The following is an 18,379-nucleotide window of genomic DNA, read 5'->3' as shown; positions in this document are numbered from 1 at the left end:
TAGTAATATAATTGAAAACTTACTGGCACTGCAGACTTTGGGCAAATTCCCATTTCTTGACAATGTTCTATAAATTGTGCCACTTCCATTTAGCTGGGTATTTTCTTACATTTCAGTTATGGCTTTTTAAATTTGAACTCAGATCTGGGATTAAATCTGCGTATTCAGGATTAAGTAGCAGATATGATTTGATTTTAGAAAGTGTTTCCTTATGGCACTTAGTGCCTGTATTGTGATGTCAGATGAAGAGAAAATGAAATCCAGCTCTTAAATTACTATGGTGCAGAAGTTAGAAGTCTTAAGCTTTTCTTCAGATGGAAAACAAACAGAAAAATAAACACATATTTATAAGCACAAAAGAGGAAGCAACTCTGAAAAAAAACAAGTGGTTCATTTCCTGTGATGTTTTCTTTGGGAACATACAGTCCCCATTTTACCTGGTGCCCAAGCTCTATCAACGCTGGATCCAGTCAAGGGGGGGGAGAGAGGTTTGATCTGGGATTTTGTTTGTTCACTTGTTTTCTATTTAAAGTCAGTACCTATTGCATGTGAAAATTTAGAAACTTGTAGCATTTTCTGTACCATTCTATTCTTGATCTACAAATTTATCAAGATTTATTTGCGAGGGGAAAACGTACTCTCTCTGTAGGAAAAATGTTTTCCATGCAAATTTTGTACAAAATTCAGGCTGGTTGTCTCAGTACCTTGCATGAGGAGATTGTACTGCAGTGTATTTATTAAACTGTGGACTGCGAGAGTTTGTGTTGCATAATGATACCAAAGTCCAAATATATTTTCAGTGCTTTTCTAGAACCTTTACATTTTTTTTGGTCACATTTCCCAGTAAATTCATAAGAGATAGCAACACAGGCATGACACTAGTCTGACATTAAAGGTTATATTTTCATCCCTTTGTTAGTACTGATCATGAAGAGGATTCATCCATATTGGATCTAGTATCAGTCTAGAGTAGATACCCTTAATAGCCAATAGGAATATATAGTTACCTCCAGTAATTTCTGAGTAATTCTCTGGAGCTGCACCTATTTCTCCATTGAAAGCAAAGAAATACTAGGTAATTAGATGCTATTTTAGGAACCAAAGTGCAGTGCTTGATATTAATTAAAGCTTTTACCTATTTAGACCGTTGTTAATCTACAGTAATTTTATTATTATTACTTTTATTTTTTTTATTTTTTTGCAGAATGAGTTTACTGCTTTTTTTACTGAGATCCCCTAACCAGTAGCCCAGTACTAATCTGCTGTTGGTTGTGCCCTGATACAGATAAAAGATCTGGCATGCTGCTCTGCACTGCTCTTCAAACACACCCTGCAAGTTGCAACTCTCATGTGCTGTCATTCAGCTATGCAGCACTGTGCAGTTTCTGCCTGAACTCCTCTTGTTTCATGAGCATATCTTGAGAAACTGCAAAATTAAAGTCTGAGTTTGCCACCTGTAGCAATTTGCTCAGTTAAATATGTCTGGATTTGTGGTTGGATGGTGGTTGCACCAACATTTTCAAATTGAATTGCAGTATATCAGACACAAAAGCCTCAGATTTCAAAATTCAATGGAAAATGCAGCACTGAATCGTAACACTGAAAGAAGACTGTTGATTCAGTACTAATAAAGACACTTATCGGTCTCTAAAATTTTATGACACTGGGGAGAGCACACCATTTCTTATTCCTCTTCAGTAGATGCATTCACTGAAGTCTTAGACCAAAATGTAGGCATATTGGTTATAGGATTGGTTGTACTCTGTTTTAAAGAGTAATGAGATTAAAAATTTCAGCAAGTGTTCCTGTTCATCATCTAAAGGGAATACTTTATGAGCCTATCATCTTTGCGTGCTGCTTGGGACTAAGAATGGTTGTTTCCCAGGACATGGAAAAAAGTCAAAGCTTCTTCCTTATTCATAACAGGTTATAGAGCAAAGGAATTGGCTGTACTGGGGGAGTTACTTCACTACCAAATTTTAGTCATCCTAAACATGAACTTCGAAGTTTCTCAAGCATGTTCTGAATGTGTAATTGTGAAAGGGCAAGCTTTGGCAGGTATTCATGCAAAACAAGTACTGATTCTCTAGAGAAAAAAACATTCCTCTGCTGGTCAGATGAAAGGCCAGCTCTCTGCAGGAATCAAAATTATATAAATAAAATTCTTAATGCTTAAAAATTTCATATTTAGTTTATTTATCCCCAAGATATCTTTTTCTGTCTTATATCAGTGATAAATGTTCTATTTACTTCTTTTAGTAAAGTCTTCTCTGTCTCTTAGGGCCAGCATACTCCTAACAGCACAAGGAGGGACACAGCCTAGACACATAATAAGCATAAAGATGGTTCCAGACAGATTCTCATTACTTTGTGTTTCATTTGGACACATTTATACCAAAAAAATAAAATGACAACTTCAATGTAATTTGGAGTTGACTAACAGAAAGGATGAGGAGCAGATTTATGAAGCAGATTTATGACTACTATTGCTTAAGCATAATAACTAAATCAAATAATAGAAAACACTGAGTAGATTTGGCAAATGTCTAGAAATTAAGAACATAAATACTTATCTGGATCCAGACTGAGCTTGAAGCTACAGCAGGTACAAATCTAAGAGAGTCTCCCCAGCCATCATGCAAACCACGTGGTCCAAAGAAGAGAAGACCTCATTCTACTTCTTCATTTTCTACCTACTCTGTACTAACTGACACTGTAATTTACATTAACCCTCTGAAATTATTGACAGCTTGTGGTTAATTCAGCGTTCATAAGGCATTAAGAAACTCCTAGCATTATAAAATTGAAATTCCACTAGAATTTCAGCTTAATATTAAAAATTTACAGTGTCTGTCATGTCCTTAAATAACCCTGGAACTAAGATGAAATCAAGGAGTGAAATATTGTCTACATCTCCGGATCTTTTTGTTCCCTCGGTATAACACATGCTTTAATCATTTTATGAAGTGCACTGCTACATGTTTTTCTTTGCTTGATAATTAATTCTAAGTGCATTCTGACTCAGAGAAAAATCCAAATTGTATTACTTCAGTTCTTCTGAATCTCCTCAACTCCCAATTCGGTTGTACTGTCTACCTTAGGATTTGTTCCTAATTGGAAAACTGAATACATACAGGCTCTGGAATACGTTAATTACATTTTGTTTTTTCTATCCTGGGAAAACAGCCTCACATTTAAAGTTAGGGGGGGTAAAGTCAGGAAAATGTGTCTATATTAAAACAGTCAGTTTAGGAGGAATGCTAAGCACCCAGGAATTCAATAGAAGTTAGGAAGTCTTAGTGCATTTCAGAATTTAATTTTCCTCAACGAAGCAGACCTAGAATACAGGGAATGAGGAGAAATAGCTGAAAATGTCCATGGGCACGACAGCCCAGATCTCCCAATGAAATATATTCTAAGGGAGAAATATAAAACCATGAATTTTCTTCTCACTCAGCATCTGATTTGAAACCCATCCAAATAATAATTCCCACTAACATAAGTGGAATCATACATCATACCAGCAGTGTCTCCATAGGACTTCCTGACATTAATCTTGTCATTAAGCAGAGGTCTGAAGACACCAATTCTGTTTTGGGACAATCAACAGGAAAAAAAAAAATCTGTCAATATCAAATGAGAGCTCTGTTTATTTTTTAAAACTCTTCAAAATGGAAACAGTAATTAAACGTGTATGTGACCTTCCTCTCTTTGGGAGCCTTGGTCTTCATTCATACAGCAGGCAAAGGGTATATAGCCCTTTACATGAGGTTTATCTCTGAACAGTACACGTACGTACCCATAGACTGATACCAAGCACAGGATAATATGATATGATTAAGCTATTGTAAATGAGTTCCTTGATCTGCCTCAGGGCTGGGAATATATTTGCCTGTGAATCATTTATAATTCTCTAAATCTAAAATCTAGGATCTAAAAATGCTCACCCATTTTTCGAACATAACCCACTGAAAATAGCTACAAGATTCATCATGCAGCTTTTGCATGCACCATCAAAACGGCATGGTTTTCATTTGTTTCTTGATGTAGTCTTTAAATAGCTTGCATTTTAAGCCTCCAGAAGACTGTACGTGATTTGTGCTAAATCTCTGTGTTTCTTTTTCTGGACATAAATTGACCTTTTGGTGCTGGCTTCCAGAAAGGTTAGGTATTAAATCTAATATGAATGACCATATTAGTGAGAACAAGATTTGTTTAAACTCAAATTTGCTTCATTCTGCATATAATACGTAGAGGAGGAAATAGGCTGCCTGAGATTTATAAAATTTAGTTTCTCTTCAGCCTCAAGAGCTTTACCATATTCTGTGGTACTATTTTAATCAAGTAGATGTAAAGGTTTGCTCTACAAATGAAACTTGTATGAGAAAGCCAACATCAGCTATTTCTTGCAAGTGAGAGAGGAAAAAAATAATCCTAAACTTTATAAACTCACTTCTGTATAAAGAAACAGCATATTTTACAGCATGTAGCAGGCAGTTGATAAGTTCACTTAAGCACTTAATGCTCTTGCTTGCATCCAGCATATACTCTTTCTCTTTTCTCAAATACAATCTCTTCAGGAATTACATACCCAGAAACAAACACCTACCTACCTAGTAACAAGTTCACTTCTCAGTCTGAATATTCTTAAATCCAGGAATCGGTAGCTAGTTATTTTCTTAAAGATAATCAGAGTGTGTATTATTTTTCTTCAAGGAAAGTTACTAATTTATAAAAGCAAAATAACAGAAAGTATCAGTGATATTCATGGTGATGCAGGTATGCTCATACACTGTTTTCGCTCTGCTCTTAAAATACTTGCTTTCAGTGAAGTTCTGTTAGTATGCCATGTAGCAGTTAAATATGATATGCTTCCTTCTTTCATAACTGAAAAACATCACACTATTTTTTTATCCTATTCAACCTGGAAAAAATAAATCAGAAAGCACTTGTTTAGAATGTTATAGAGACCACAATTATTACGAGTAAACTACACGTTTTTTTCTTTGTCAACTATTTTGTGAAGTAGAGAAACTATTTTAATGCTTAAAACTTCTGCTAAAGTTTGTATAAAATGCTTGTGCTACTGATGGCTGGAACAACAGGGCATTGCCTGCCACAGCCTTTTGCAGAGCATATACTCTGCCTCTCTATCATATCATTGCATGGCATGGGCAAAATGGAATTTTTACTGAGGGAAGTGTCATGTCCTTTGCTGTCTTTCATTCATTTTCATGCTACCAAATTTTTAAAAATTTGGCTAATTATTTGACCTGTTACCTGCAGGCTGTATTTAGCATTGTACACTTACCATTTATTTCTGATTAAAAGAAATCAGACCATTAAGTCTGATTAAAATTAGTACTAGAGAAGACATGAAGTTAACTCACTAGAGAACTAGAACTAGCGTCCCTTATACTAAAAAATTGCCTTTGAGCCTTCATTTGTTTTTTATCTCTGCTATATATTTTTATTAATAGTGTTTATCTGCTTTACAACACACTGCACAGTCATGGGTCATATCAGGCACCTAGGAAGTGTATTATTCTCTGCAAGTTATGAAAGCATTTTCATGATATTTAATTAGGTTTTCATTTGCAGACTCAATGAACACCGATCTCTAATAAGAAGGAAAAAAAAAACAGCAAAAAAAAATTGCAGTGAAATGACGTATCATGTTAATGCTAGCTTTAAGTTTTCTAAAGTCATTGGAGGTTATTAAAAACTCAGTTATCCCATCAGTGGTCTCTGCTTCTGATGATGCTCATTAATTAACACTTTCTAATTCCATTATAGTGGCTATATGTGTTACTGAGAAACATGGCTTAATCATGTTACTGAGTAGCATAAAGATACAGGTCTTCCTAAGAGTTCTTCTGCATTAAATCCATTCTCTGAAGCACTCGAAAAAAGAGTGCATGTGCCCAACATGCAGCCCTAGAGACCCCTCAATTGCTGCAGCTTTGGAGGTGACTACATGCCTCTGTGTTAATCCCTCAGGTGCCTAATTCATCTCTTTTTGTCCTGCTCAAAATTACCGCTATCTAAGCTCTTTGGCTCATCACTTATCCTAAATATCATACTAAAATAGGAATTTAGAAACTAAGCAGCCCTAGTTATAGACATTAGCACAGTTATATTTCCCTGAATATAAAAATAAGGTCCCTTCTTTTTAGAAGGCACGTGGGTAGGTGGATCCAGCTGAAGAGAGTACACTTTCTTTGGTACAAAGCATAATAGAGAGCAATAAGAGAGCCCTAGTTTTTAATTCCTTGGGATTGTTGTCCAGAAATCAATGTCATGTCCTCCCATCTAGCTACACTGCTAGGCTCAGGGTATCTTCTTCCGTATGCCTGTATCTCTGGATGCTCAGAGAGGCACACTAAGCAGCACTGGCAGGGGAAGGATTTCTCTGTTAGCTGTTCTTCACCTAAGAGATGCAAGACAAGATTTCAAACTCATTCATGGTTCTTCCCTGCTTGGGTGAGTGTTGTGATTATTTTACGTAACAAGCAAGGTTACACCACCATGCTCTTCTCTTGAAGACAAGGTGGATCTTCCAGGAAAGGTACTTATCCCACACACTGTAGGAAGGGTAGGGATTTCCACAGGCAAGGTTATCAACTGCAGTCCGGGGGTGTTTGTTGAGATCCATTATTAGAACTAACCCTCGTAGTTTCTTTCTCTACTCAGCTCCTCTGTTAGAAACTGCAATGAGACCTATCTGAGAACTAACAGGAATTTGTGCTTGCAGTAAAAGTTACCTGCAAGGTCTTAAGGTTTGTGTGAGAGGAAAAGTGTACATGCCCATTAAGAAGTCTTCCACTCAATTTCAAAAAAAAAAAAAAAAAAAAAAAAAAAAAAAAGTGAGAATGATTCATTTGCATGAAGGAGAATTTGAGTGAGTGAGCGGCTCAAATGTACAGCCACAGGTAGGCAAAATCTTCTACAGTACTTCCTCTACTCTATCTTTATTCACAGACCTCTCTCTTTTATTCTCTTTGACTGTTTTTCTCACCTGCACACATACTCAGGGAGATTAAAGACCCAGCAATGATGGTGAAAGAAAAGGCAACTAAACGGACCAAAGCAGTAGACTATAATCACATATAAGACAGATGAAAGATTTTGGAGAAAGTAGATCATTGATATTTTTATCTCCAGAAGAAAGAAAAGTTCTGATATAGCAAAGTGCATCAGGGAAGTAGGTCATGAATTTCTTCTGAGGAAGTACATTCACCCTGACTGTTAGTTCCTACCCACTGTGCCCCAAGAAATCCTTCATAGTTATTTTCTATCTCCCTACCACTAGGAGAAGGCTCTGAAATTTAGAAATATTGTACTGTGGTTGAAGTTCAGAGCCAAAGGAAATGGTTCACTTGGTTACAGCTGCCCTCTTTATCAAGTAACACCACCATCATTCTCATACCTCATATCAGAAACATTACTCACAGCAAAAGACTTCAGCACTTGTACTCCATCCTTTCAGCTCCAGTTACAGTCAGTTTTTGTACTGACTGTACAACGAACCCTTTTTGTTCTTCATGGAACTGAAACCAATACCCTTATGAAGTTTCTGAAATGCCTATAGCCTTGCCAACACCGCCATCTCCTTGTACTTCTGCACAGCCTCCAGGGAAAAAGAAGAGAGAAATTAGGGCATGCCTCAGTGAGCCAAAGCACTGTTTCTCAAGCCAAGGAGCATAAATGCATATCCAGGCAGACTGAAAAAAAAAGTGTATCTATTTCTCAGCACAGAAGTGTTTTTATTATACTTCCACAACAACCATTTCAAAAAGAAAAAAATATTTCTTCTTTCATGGTTTCTGCAGTCAGCTGAAGTTATAAAAATAAATATATTTACCTACAAATTTCAACCAAATTATTGGAGGCATGGACACAATTATTAGCAGCAGGTAAAGAAAAAAGTCAAATGAAAATATTTGTTACTGTTCAAAAGATATTTTCCTCTTAAAAAACAATTTTGACAAAGTAAAGCTACAGTTCCATTCCCTGCTGAAATATAAATACATGAGATCCATTATATATTAGTAGTCACAACATAAATGCTTTTTTTGCAAGCTGTCATTAGCCTCATTTCATAGGTAGACAATCCAAGGCAGTGGTAAAAGCATCAGGAAGTTACATGTGCCCAAACTGAGATGAAGCAAAAAGTGGAACAAAGATTCATTGAGAGCAGTCCTGTAGAGAGGATCTTGGGAATCCTGGTGGTCAAAAAGCTGGACATGAGACAGCAGTGCGGTCTTTCAGCCCAGAAGGCCAATAGTATCCTGGGCTGCATCAGAAGAGGAGTGGCCAGCAGGGAGAGGGAGGTGATTGTCCCGCTCTACTTTGCCTTTGCAAGGCCTTAGTTGGACTACTGTGTCCAAGACTGGGACCCCCAGTACCGGAATGATATTGAGCTTTTGGAGAGGGTCCAGAGAAGGGCTCCAAAGAGGATCAAAGGGATGGAGCATTTCTCCTGTAAAGGAAGTCTGAGGAGAAGAAAGCTTGTTTAGCTTGGAGAAGAAAAGGCTCTGGGGAGATTTCATTGTGGCCTTCCAGTACTTGAAGGGAACTTACAAGCCAGACAGGGACCAACTTTTTACACAGTCTGATAGTGATAGGACAAGGAGGCATGGCTTTAACCTAGAAGAAAAGAGATTCTTTTCTTAGGAAGAAATTTTTTACACAGAGACTTGTGAGGTGCTGGAACAAGTTGCCCAGAGAGGTTGTGGATTCCCAATTTCTGAAGACATTTGAGGTCAGGTTGGATGGGATCCTGGGCAGCCTTATCTAGTGGCTGACAACCCTGCCCACGACAGAGGGTTGGAACTCAATGATCTTTAAGGTCCCCTACAACCTAAGCCATTCTATGATTCAATGAAGCCCAGCAGAAGATTGTTGGATCTGGTCATTCACCAGCTGCACATCTGTACTTTCAATGAACCTGCAGCTTTCTACGTTGGCAAAGAGTCAAGATCCAATTCAAATCTCGTTAGTTTTCTACTTTTGCTCATTATTGTGATTGTATCTATAATTTAATATCTTCCCACACCCAGAGTAGAAGGAAAATATTTTCCATCTGGACCTAAACAGTAATTCTTTAATTTGCCTTTAATAATTTTCCTTTAACTTCAGTCTCAGGCACAACAAAGCTAACAAGACTACTGCTGAGGTTGTTCCGTTGTCAATTCTATGAAGTTCTCTCTGATACAATTAGTTGTTGAGGGTTTTATACATTTACCAGCCTGGTAGTTTTAAACAGTTCAATCATCTTCAATCTAATGAATCTTTAATTTGTTATTTTACTACTAAACAAAAATGACTTATCAGGTGGGAAATTTAGACTTACAAGTCTGCATATAACACTGTTTCCTAGTACTGAATATAGTGTAAACATTATACTTGCCTTTAAAAAATAATTTCCTATAATCATCATCAAATTGTCCCAATGTCGTTATCGCAAATTGAAGTTTTAGGTTATTACTGCAGAGTGCTGTGTTATATTTCATAAAGCACATAAATGACAATATTCTTATTTTCATTTAGTGTGATGAAACATGAAGATTGTGAGAAACTTTATGTTTTTTAAATTCTGTTGTTCTGGTTTTCCTACTTGAATGTATAGTGAATAATGAGAGAGGGATAGACAGTTTCAGAGGCTGTTGCCTACCTCTAGCATAGCTGCATCTTAGATGCTGAAGCCCCTGGAGAATCACAGAATGTCCTGGGTTGGAAGGGACCTCAAGGATCATGAATCTCCAACCCCCCACCACAGGTAGGGCCACCAACCTCTACATTTAATACTAGACCAGGCTGCCCAGGGCCCCATCCAACATGGCCTTGAACACCTCCAGGGACAGGGCATCCACAACCTCTCTGGGCAGCCTGTTCCAGCACCTCACCACTCTCATAGTTGAAAGGTGTGCCGTTCTAAGTTTCTCATTTAGGCATCTAAAGTTTTGGATGTTTTTGTGGAACCCTGACACAATAATATTTATACAAACAGATATAAATCCAGAAAAGTAGAGAGGAGATGGCTTTTTCTTGGAAACAGCCTGGAAGGAGATACTTCCAAGCCTCAGCATATGCAAGAATGGAAGATGCTGTTCTCACAGCCTGTGCATGCAATGCACCCATTCAAAGGATATCACGTAGCATAACAAACAAATTTTGTTAAGATTCCAGCAAACGCATATAGTCTACTTTTGTTCTTAGTTATGTTTTTCTGTTTTGTTTGTTTTGTTTTGTTTTTAAACTAGTGATAACTGTTGGTGAAAAGCATACTATACATCCAGCAAAATATGTTTAAGTGAAGAGCTGTTCCCCAGGAACTTGGCATGCTCATCATTCTCTCAGTAGAAAGCAAAGCTTCAGAGGTGTGCTCTGGGTGTGACTAATTCTTGCAGCTTATGAAGGACTTCTATGAAAATCCCACCTGTGATTTCCAGTCATGCAGTGAGCACAATTACAGAAGACCATTCAATTAGAAAATGTAATATCTTTCAAATAATATTTGCATAGGCCTCCATTTTATTTAAAAGCACATGACAAAATCATCCACAGTGATTCTAGTATTATAGGACTTGGGGGTACTTGTGGATAGTAAGCTGGGCATGAGCCAGCAATGTGCCCTTGCAGCCCAGAAAGTCAACCATATCCTGGGTTGCATCAAAAGGAGGAGGAGGGCAGAGGAGGGCAGCAAAGCTGGTGAGGGGTCTGGAGCACAGGCCTTATGAGGAGCAGCTGAAGGAGCTGGGATTGTTCAGTCTAGAGAAGAGGAGGCTCAGGGGAGACCTTATATGTAGTGAGCTGGGGGTCAGCCTCTTCTCTCGTGTGACTAGTGATAGGACTAGAGGGAATGGCTTCAAGCTGCGCCAGGGAAGATTCAGGCTGGATGTTAGGAAATACTGCTTCTCTGAAAGGGTGGTCAGGCACTGGAATGGGCTGCCCAGAGAGGTGGTGGAGTCACTGAGCCTGGTGGTGTTCAAAGAGCGTTTGGATGTTGTATTGAGGGACATGGGACATTGGTGAAGGGCGAATGGTTGGACTGGATGATCCTGTGGGTCTTTTCCAACCTTAGCAATTCTATGATTCTATGAAAAGAAGCGTGGCCAGCAGGGCGAGGGAGTTGATCCTGCCCCCCTACTCTGTGCTGGTGAGGCCTCACCTGGAGTTAGTGGAGTCCTCAGTACAGGAGAGACATGGACTTGTTGGAGTGCATCCAAAGGGCCACAAAAATGATCCAAGGGATGGAGCACCTCCTCTGCAAGGACAGGATGAGAGAGCTGGGACTGTTCAGCCTGGAGAAGGGAAGGCTCCAGGGAGCCAGTATCTAAAGGGGAGCTACAAGAAAGAAGGGGATAGACTCTAGCAGGGCATGAGGTGATAGAACAAGGAGAAATGGTTTAGTCTGGATGTAAGGAAGAGTATCTTTTACAGTGAGGGTGGTAAGGTACAGGAGCAGGTTGCCCAGCAATGTGGTGTATGCCCCATCCCTGGAGACATTTATGGCCAGGCTGAACCAGGATCTGAGCAACCTGATCGAGCCGTGGATGTCCCTGTTCATTGCAGAGGAGTTGGACAAGATGACTTCAAAGATCCCTTCCAACTCTAAGGATTCTATGATTCTATTCTGTTTGTGTTAGAATTCCCTTTTTTTTTTTTTTTTTTTTTTTTGCTCAAGTGGTTAGGAAGACGATCTCTAATACAGGATTACTTATATAATGTCTGTTGCAATAACAGATAAGAAAAAAAAAATCTGCATTTAAATTTTAAGGTAGTGCTTTTCTTTTCTCACCTCTCATGCAGTGGAAAGAGAATAGCATGAACTGTACCAGAAAAGCAAAAAAAAACCCCAAAACAAAATAAATTTAGTTGACTAAATGCAGTGCAATAAAACAAGACTTTTTAATATTGACATTTTAATATTGCTAATGAATGGCCCAACTATTGAGCTTCGCTTGGACATTCCATTGGACTTAAATTTACAAAAAGTGTAGCCTCATGAATTGCTATTTAAGGTAATTTGCATAGCAAAGCTCCACTAAGAAATTTATGAGATTTCTACATCACTCTGACTGTACAAGTTTGGTACTGTAGAGTAATTAACCTCATTTGATAAGAGGAAAATGACATTATATTGTGTTTAAACTCTGCAGCTTCAGAATTCCAAAATTACAGGGCTGTCAGGCCAACCACTTGCCATCAGAGCCAGCACTGCACTTCATGTGTGCTCTCCCTTGTCTGCTCCAGGCAAAAGCCAGTCAGGTTAGAAAATATGGGCTGTGGTTACATTTTGTCTGAAACAGATTAGGAAGTGTTTGCATTAAGTGCTCTGATGTCTCTGATCTGAGGCTACAGCAGCTAGCAGGATGAGCCGCTTGAGTACCTTCTGCCAACACAACTGGATTCAGAGAAGGCTGTCAGCAGCATCACATTTCTAAAATCAGTGAAGCTTCATCATAATCAGTTATTGATTTGCAGGGTTTAGTTACAGCTGAAAAAGTTTAGAACAGCTTCTCATTATGATGAGTGGTTTAAAAATAATAATTATTTAGATTTTTATTATTTACAAACAAGGTCATTTACATTTTTAGGGTAGTACTTTATTTGCATTAGCATTACTTTGCTAAGAGATCTTTCTGATTCAAATCAAGATGCTGATACTGTTGGTTCCTCTCCACACTAAGTGTTTCTTCTCATTAATTCAGAATCTTTACTGAATATATTTAAATGACAAAAGAAATAAAAAATGAAATTCTATTTTAAACAAAGTGAGAATTCTCACTGACTGCTGTGGACCAACATTTGAATGCAGAATAAATCACAGCATCAAAAACATTCCACAATATGTAGAAAGAATGCAGAAACGTCCTACAGCTTTATCTTCCAAAAAAGTTTTCCCAATCTTTTTTTATTCAATATTTATAGACAGAAAACTACAAAACTAAGTTATAGAGAATCTATTCATGGCATTATAATCAATATTTTACGCCTCAGTTTTGAAGGTAACACAATTTATGAACTGATTTTCACAAATCTTTACATTTATACCAAACACACGCACTTAAGTAATAAAGTGGATTTTGGTATTGGTCCCTTTCTCCACTGTGAATTCCCTGGACAGCTGCTGGGGCAAAGACAGTGAACATATTTTTGCAGCGTGGGAATACAAGACAGCAAAGTAACTTGGGGTTCTACAACATCAATCTTGGCATTTCTAGTAGAGGCTGCATTTTTAATAACGTTAATGTGAGATGAACCCAACCTCATGTGAGGATTTGTATTGTTGTGCCTTTGTATTTTCATTACCAGTTAATGTTAAGAAGGATGGTGGATCTGCTTGAAAATCTACCAGGTGATCATAGTGGGATGGAGCTCAACACAATAATCTCAATGTAATTCATTTTACGTTGTGTGTGTTCCCTTTCTGTTAATTTCAAAGCCGTGAAATAATTACAATACTGATGTTTAAGAAATTCAGATCCTGTGGAGGGTTTTCACATCACTAAGAAGAAAAATGTAATCCCTATTTCCCGCAAATACACAGGGTCTACTGGGAGAGAAGTATGGGAACATCCGCATCCCAGGGGAAGTGGAGTCAGCTGAATTTGAAATGATCCTGGATGCCGCTGTGGAGGCCAAGCTAGAGACCAGAATTATAGAAGAGTGGTACTGCAGAGATGAGAACGCAGTGCCACCAGCATATTACCTCAGGCCGAAATCTGAAATGCTGAAGAGCTACCAGAATACAGTAAGTCGCATTCTCCTCCTTCAAAAATTCTGTCAGTGGAAAAAGCTCTGCAAGAGTGAGTGACACAAGTGCCTAATGCAATCCCTCGGCACCTCCCATGCTTTTAACTTAATAACTGCATTCTAATGGAAGATTTTCCAACACCATTAATTATCATTTTTAAAACATGCATTTGTCGTTAATTGGTGACAGTAAAAATTATGTGTTACCCAGGGCTCAATTCTACCCTCCTACATTAAAAAACATTAACACAGAAATGTTTAGTGAGTTGAATGCAGTATTATGTTGCTATATATTGCATATTTACTGCAATATCCTTTTGAATAAAGCTCAACTTTTATTTGTTATTAAAAGTTCTTACCTTTCCTCAAGCTAGTGAGAAACAGGAGTTACCAAAGGATGTTTGTAACTTAAAGCTAGCACAGAGTTACATCACATAAACTCAGTGAAAGTAATAAAAGACAAACTGTTCTGAACACGTCAAGAAAGTTGCTAAGGAACATAGCCCTCGGGGCCACTCTTCTTCCTGTTCCACCCTCCCGCTTCCAGGAAAACAAGGCACCCCTTGAACATGTCACCTGCAGTAGCACAGCAGCAACTGCCAGCTGTGTTACAGAAACCACCATTGTGGTACCTGACAGATACCCTCTAAAGGGACTCATGAATTTATCTCACAGGCCCTCACCAATGCCACTAAGATTACTGTTACTATAGCAATGTATGGACTAAAGTAATGTCAGATAAAATCCCATATTTTTTCAAATGTGCAGTGCTTAACTGTAAGTACTAGGAAAATCATTTTCAATTTTGAAATCCAAGTTTTAATTATTATTATTAATATTTGTCATTAATAGGAAAAATAATTTTTAGAAGTATTACAGCTTCTTTAATATTATTTCAGGCTTGCATCTCAAAGCACTTTATAGACAAAGGTTTCTTTGGTCTTATTCTTGAAGAATATTTCATCAGCTGTCTACAGGAGGAATTCAGAAACTATTCAAAGTAAATAACTTTTGTTATTCTAAGGTGGAATATACATCATGATTATCTACAGTATAAAAAGGTGAACTTGTTCATTTTTTTCTAGCGGATATGTTTCTCTGTTACCATATTATTTATGACCTTGAACAGTAGACCTTTACTTTCTGAAGTTGTAGATGTCTGTATTATAGCCTACTGTTTAACTGTGGATATTTTTTAAAGATGGAACCTTCTTCAAACTCTATGAATGAGAACAAATGGCAAGATATATCAGAAGAAATAAAGAAGATTTTTAAGACTGCTGTGAAATTGCTGTATGAAAAAGGAAAAATGAAACATAGCCAAGCAAAGAGATATCTCTCCTCTGGTAAAGTTCAGATTATTTTTGTATGCTCATTTATTATCTTTTCTACCAACCTTTCCACAAACATGAAAATATATTTCTGTTGGAATTTCTCACATGATTCAGGTAAAAAAAATGCTCATTATGCTTGCTTGAGACTGAAGCCTTTATGAACGTACCCAGCAATTTTTCTGTGCTTTTTCTGCTTCTTACAGAAAACAGATGCAATCATTGAAGAGTCTGCATGTTGGTGGGGGAGGGTGGAGGAGGGCAGGATCTTAAACTGTTTAAAAAAAAAGGATAACAAGGACTCTGTTCTCTTTTCATCCTCAGCTATTGAAGATGAACTTGACTTTGCCTTGGGTAAACAAACACCAGCTTTCCTAAAGAAGTGTGTTTGCTACATTCGGAAAATTGCCAACATTGAGCGTTTTGTTAAAATTCCAGAGATGGGAAAATACATGGATGTAGTACATACAGCTGGGAAGTTTCTACGAGATCCCGAAGCTCATGAGAAACTAATCAAGCTCAGGGATGAATTCATTCCTACCATCGTTGCATCTTCCAATCTGAGAGTGTACACATCCGTCACTCACTGTGACATGAAACTAGGGTACTCCCAAGAAGTGGAGAATCATTACATTGAAGGACTTGGTAAACAGTTCTATGAAGACATGATCGATATAATCCAGGCGACAGTGCAGCAGAATTTTGACACCGAGACAGACCTGCTGTATGATGAAGTTCTTCAACATTCATCACTATGTAAAACATACTCCACTTTTTATGAATACAGATGTGAGGCATTAAACATAGTTCACAAGTATGTTCTACCTAGCAAAATAGGACACATTAACCCTCTTATCATATACGGAGGACCATGCACAGGGAAAACTCTTTTATTAGCCGAAGTGGCAAAGAAGGTAAATAAATACCTTACATAGAATGGTGATGCCAGGATCATTAGTGCATAAAGACCAGCTTAGTAAAATACAGATTATAAAACTCACATACTGCATATTATTGTATATATGTTCAGAAAAGGACTACTTTTTAATAACAAAAAATAACAATGGGTCTGTATCATATACCCAAGTGAATTAAAAAAAGACTTATTAGAGCTTTCAAAAGGTGGGTAGGATTAAAAACATGTATTTTAGAATGATCTCTTTCCCTTTTGTTCCTCTAAAGTCCTATGAATCTGGAACCATCTAAACATCATATGCTGTTTTTAATCTTATTCACAAATGCTTTTCCAAGGTATGCTATCTTGTTTAACATTCTCATCAGAAATTACTCCAGAATTAGTCTGATACACTAGCTACAACTATCTGTAATAATCAGCAAAAATACCTTTTTTTATCCGACATGCTTCTTCAACCACTGAGCTGAGTACTACAGGGACATGAGGAGAAACACTGTGCAACACAGGACCAGATGCAGAAGAAAAAAAAAATCAAGCTGGCATCTCTAAGCCTAATACTCTAGCTGAAAGTCACAACTTCGAGTTTCCTAGAGGGTGACCAGAGAATTTGACACAGTTGATTGGGAAACAGCCATATCAACCAGAAAGAAATAGACAGAGGAACAATAATGTTTAAAATCCTACCTTTCTCAAATGTGACTTCCTATAGATTCACATTTGTTGCCTACATAAAATAGGGATTTGCAGCTCAAAAATCTCATTTCAGTACATAAGTTCACCCAGAGGCTTTGGTTACATTTTTTCTCTTAAAATATTCTGTAATAACTTCAAGTGAAGTGAAAAGAATTAGCACGTGAGAGAACTGAGCAAGTTAGCCTGCACTGACTGTGAGGATTTACAGCCACATTCCTCACTTGCTTATAGTACGCTAACCAAAAAATATATTAAGTAATTCTGTTTACCCGTTGTGGCAGCATAAAAGAGCCACAGGCACACCAAGAGAGAGTGTACTTCATTGGCCCAGGAGTTAAAGTAACCAGCTGAGAAAGTTCAATACTCCCATTCCTGTCCAACAGAATTGCCAGGGTATGTATTTATACTCAACTGGGAATTAATATTAAACAAGCTTAGGTGCCAAACTTGTCTGATTGGCCAAGGATGACATCACTTAGTGTCTAAGGAAGTTTATTAATAAGAATATCTACCTACAGATTTTCAGAAGTAAGACATGGATTTTGCAAAGAGTACCCTGGGATTTATGGACTAAATTCTGCTCAGGTCACCATAGATTTAAACCTCTTATAGATCTGGGCCTTAGTGTTTTGGGCTACACAAAGATGACATAAGATAAAAATTTCATCCAGTGCACAGAAATCAAAAGCAGCCTCAAGCTCTACTAGTGAGCACATTTCCATTCAACCAGTCACATTTAGAAATGTTTATTTATATATAGGCTATTACTGTTTATAAACTCTGTTACTGTGCTTTGTTTAGATCCTAACTAAATAATGCTCTGTATTTCAGGCCTATTCCTGGCTGCAAGAAGAGATGGGACCTGATTCTGACCCTGTGGTAATTATAAGATTTTTGGGATCCACTGAAACAAGCATAGATCTGAAGAATATACTTCAAAGCATTTGTGAACAATTAGCAGTCAACTATCGTTGCCTCGTGCAAAGTTACCCAAAAAAGATTCATGACCTTCGGGATTTGTTCATAAATCTTTTGAATGAGTCTTCATTCCACAGGCCATTGGTGATAATATTCGATGCCCTAGAACAGCTAACGGATAGTGATGATGCTAGGAAGCTTTGGTGGCTTCCCATTCACCTTCCCCGTTCAGTACGGATAATTTTGTCAACACTGCCAAACAAGCATGGAATCCTGCAAAAACTGAGGTGCCTTATTCATGAAGAAGACAACTACATTGAATTGACTGCAAGGGACAGAAAGATGTGTAGCCAAGTACTGAAACATCAGCTGCTGCGAGTTAAAAGAAAAGTAACATCAGGGCAACAAATCTACGTCAATGAAGCATTCTCCAAGTGCACACTGCCTATGTTTGTGAACTTAACCTTCAGAGAGGTCAAGAACTGGAGATCCCACAAAGACGTGGATGAGACCTCCCTCTGTGTCACAGTACATGAAAGCATAGAGCAGCTGTTTTGGTCACTGGAAGGTAAATGTGGATCACGACTACTGTCAAGAGCACTTGGCTACATCACTATGTCCAAATCTGGCCTGAGTGAAATGGAACTGGAAGATATTTTGGCCCTTGACAACAGTGTTATGTATGAAGTAAGTGAGAGTATCCGAGAAAGTAACCCACTGAGAATTCCGTATGTATACATTGCAAGGCTTAAGGAGGGAT

The 18,379-nt window shown here is 37.9% G+C and overlaps 1 protein-coding gene across 1 annotated transcript in view; it reads left to right on the top strand.

Annotated features, from left to right (window-relative positions):
• NWD2 (NACHT and WD repeat domain containing 2) overlaps positions 1 to 18,379 on the top strand; it is a 50,290-nt gene that overhangs the window by 27,051 nt on the left and 4,860 nt on the right. The window contains 4 exon segments of the mRNA XM_015285678.4: positions 13,556 to 13,759; positions 14,963 to 15,107; positions 15,417 to 16,006; positions 17,533 to 18,378. Of these exon segments, the coding sequence (XP_015141164.1) occupies positions 13,556 to 13,759; positions 14,963 to 15,107; positions 15,417 to 16,006; positions 17,533 to 18,378 (1,785 nt within the window).

This window comes from Gallus gallus, chromosome 4 (assembly GCF_016699485.2).
Source record: "Gallus gallus isolate bGalGal1 chromosome 4, bGalGal1.mat.broiler.GRCg7b, whole genome shotgun sequence".
Lineage (NCBI taxonomy): Eukaryota > Metazoa > Chordata > Aves > Galliformes > Phasianidae > Gallus > Gallus gallus.
The sequence above is the reverse complement of the archived record's forward strand: the minus strand, read 5'-3'. Positions and strand labels throughout refer to the sequence as shown.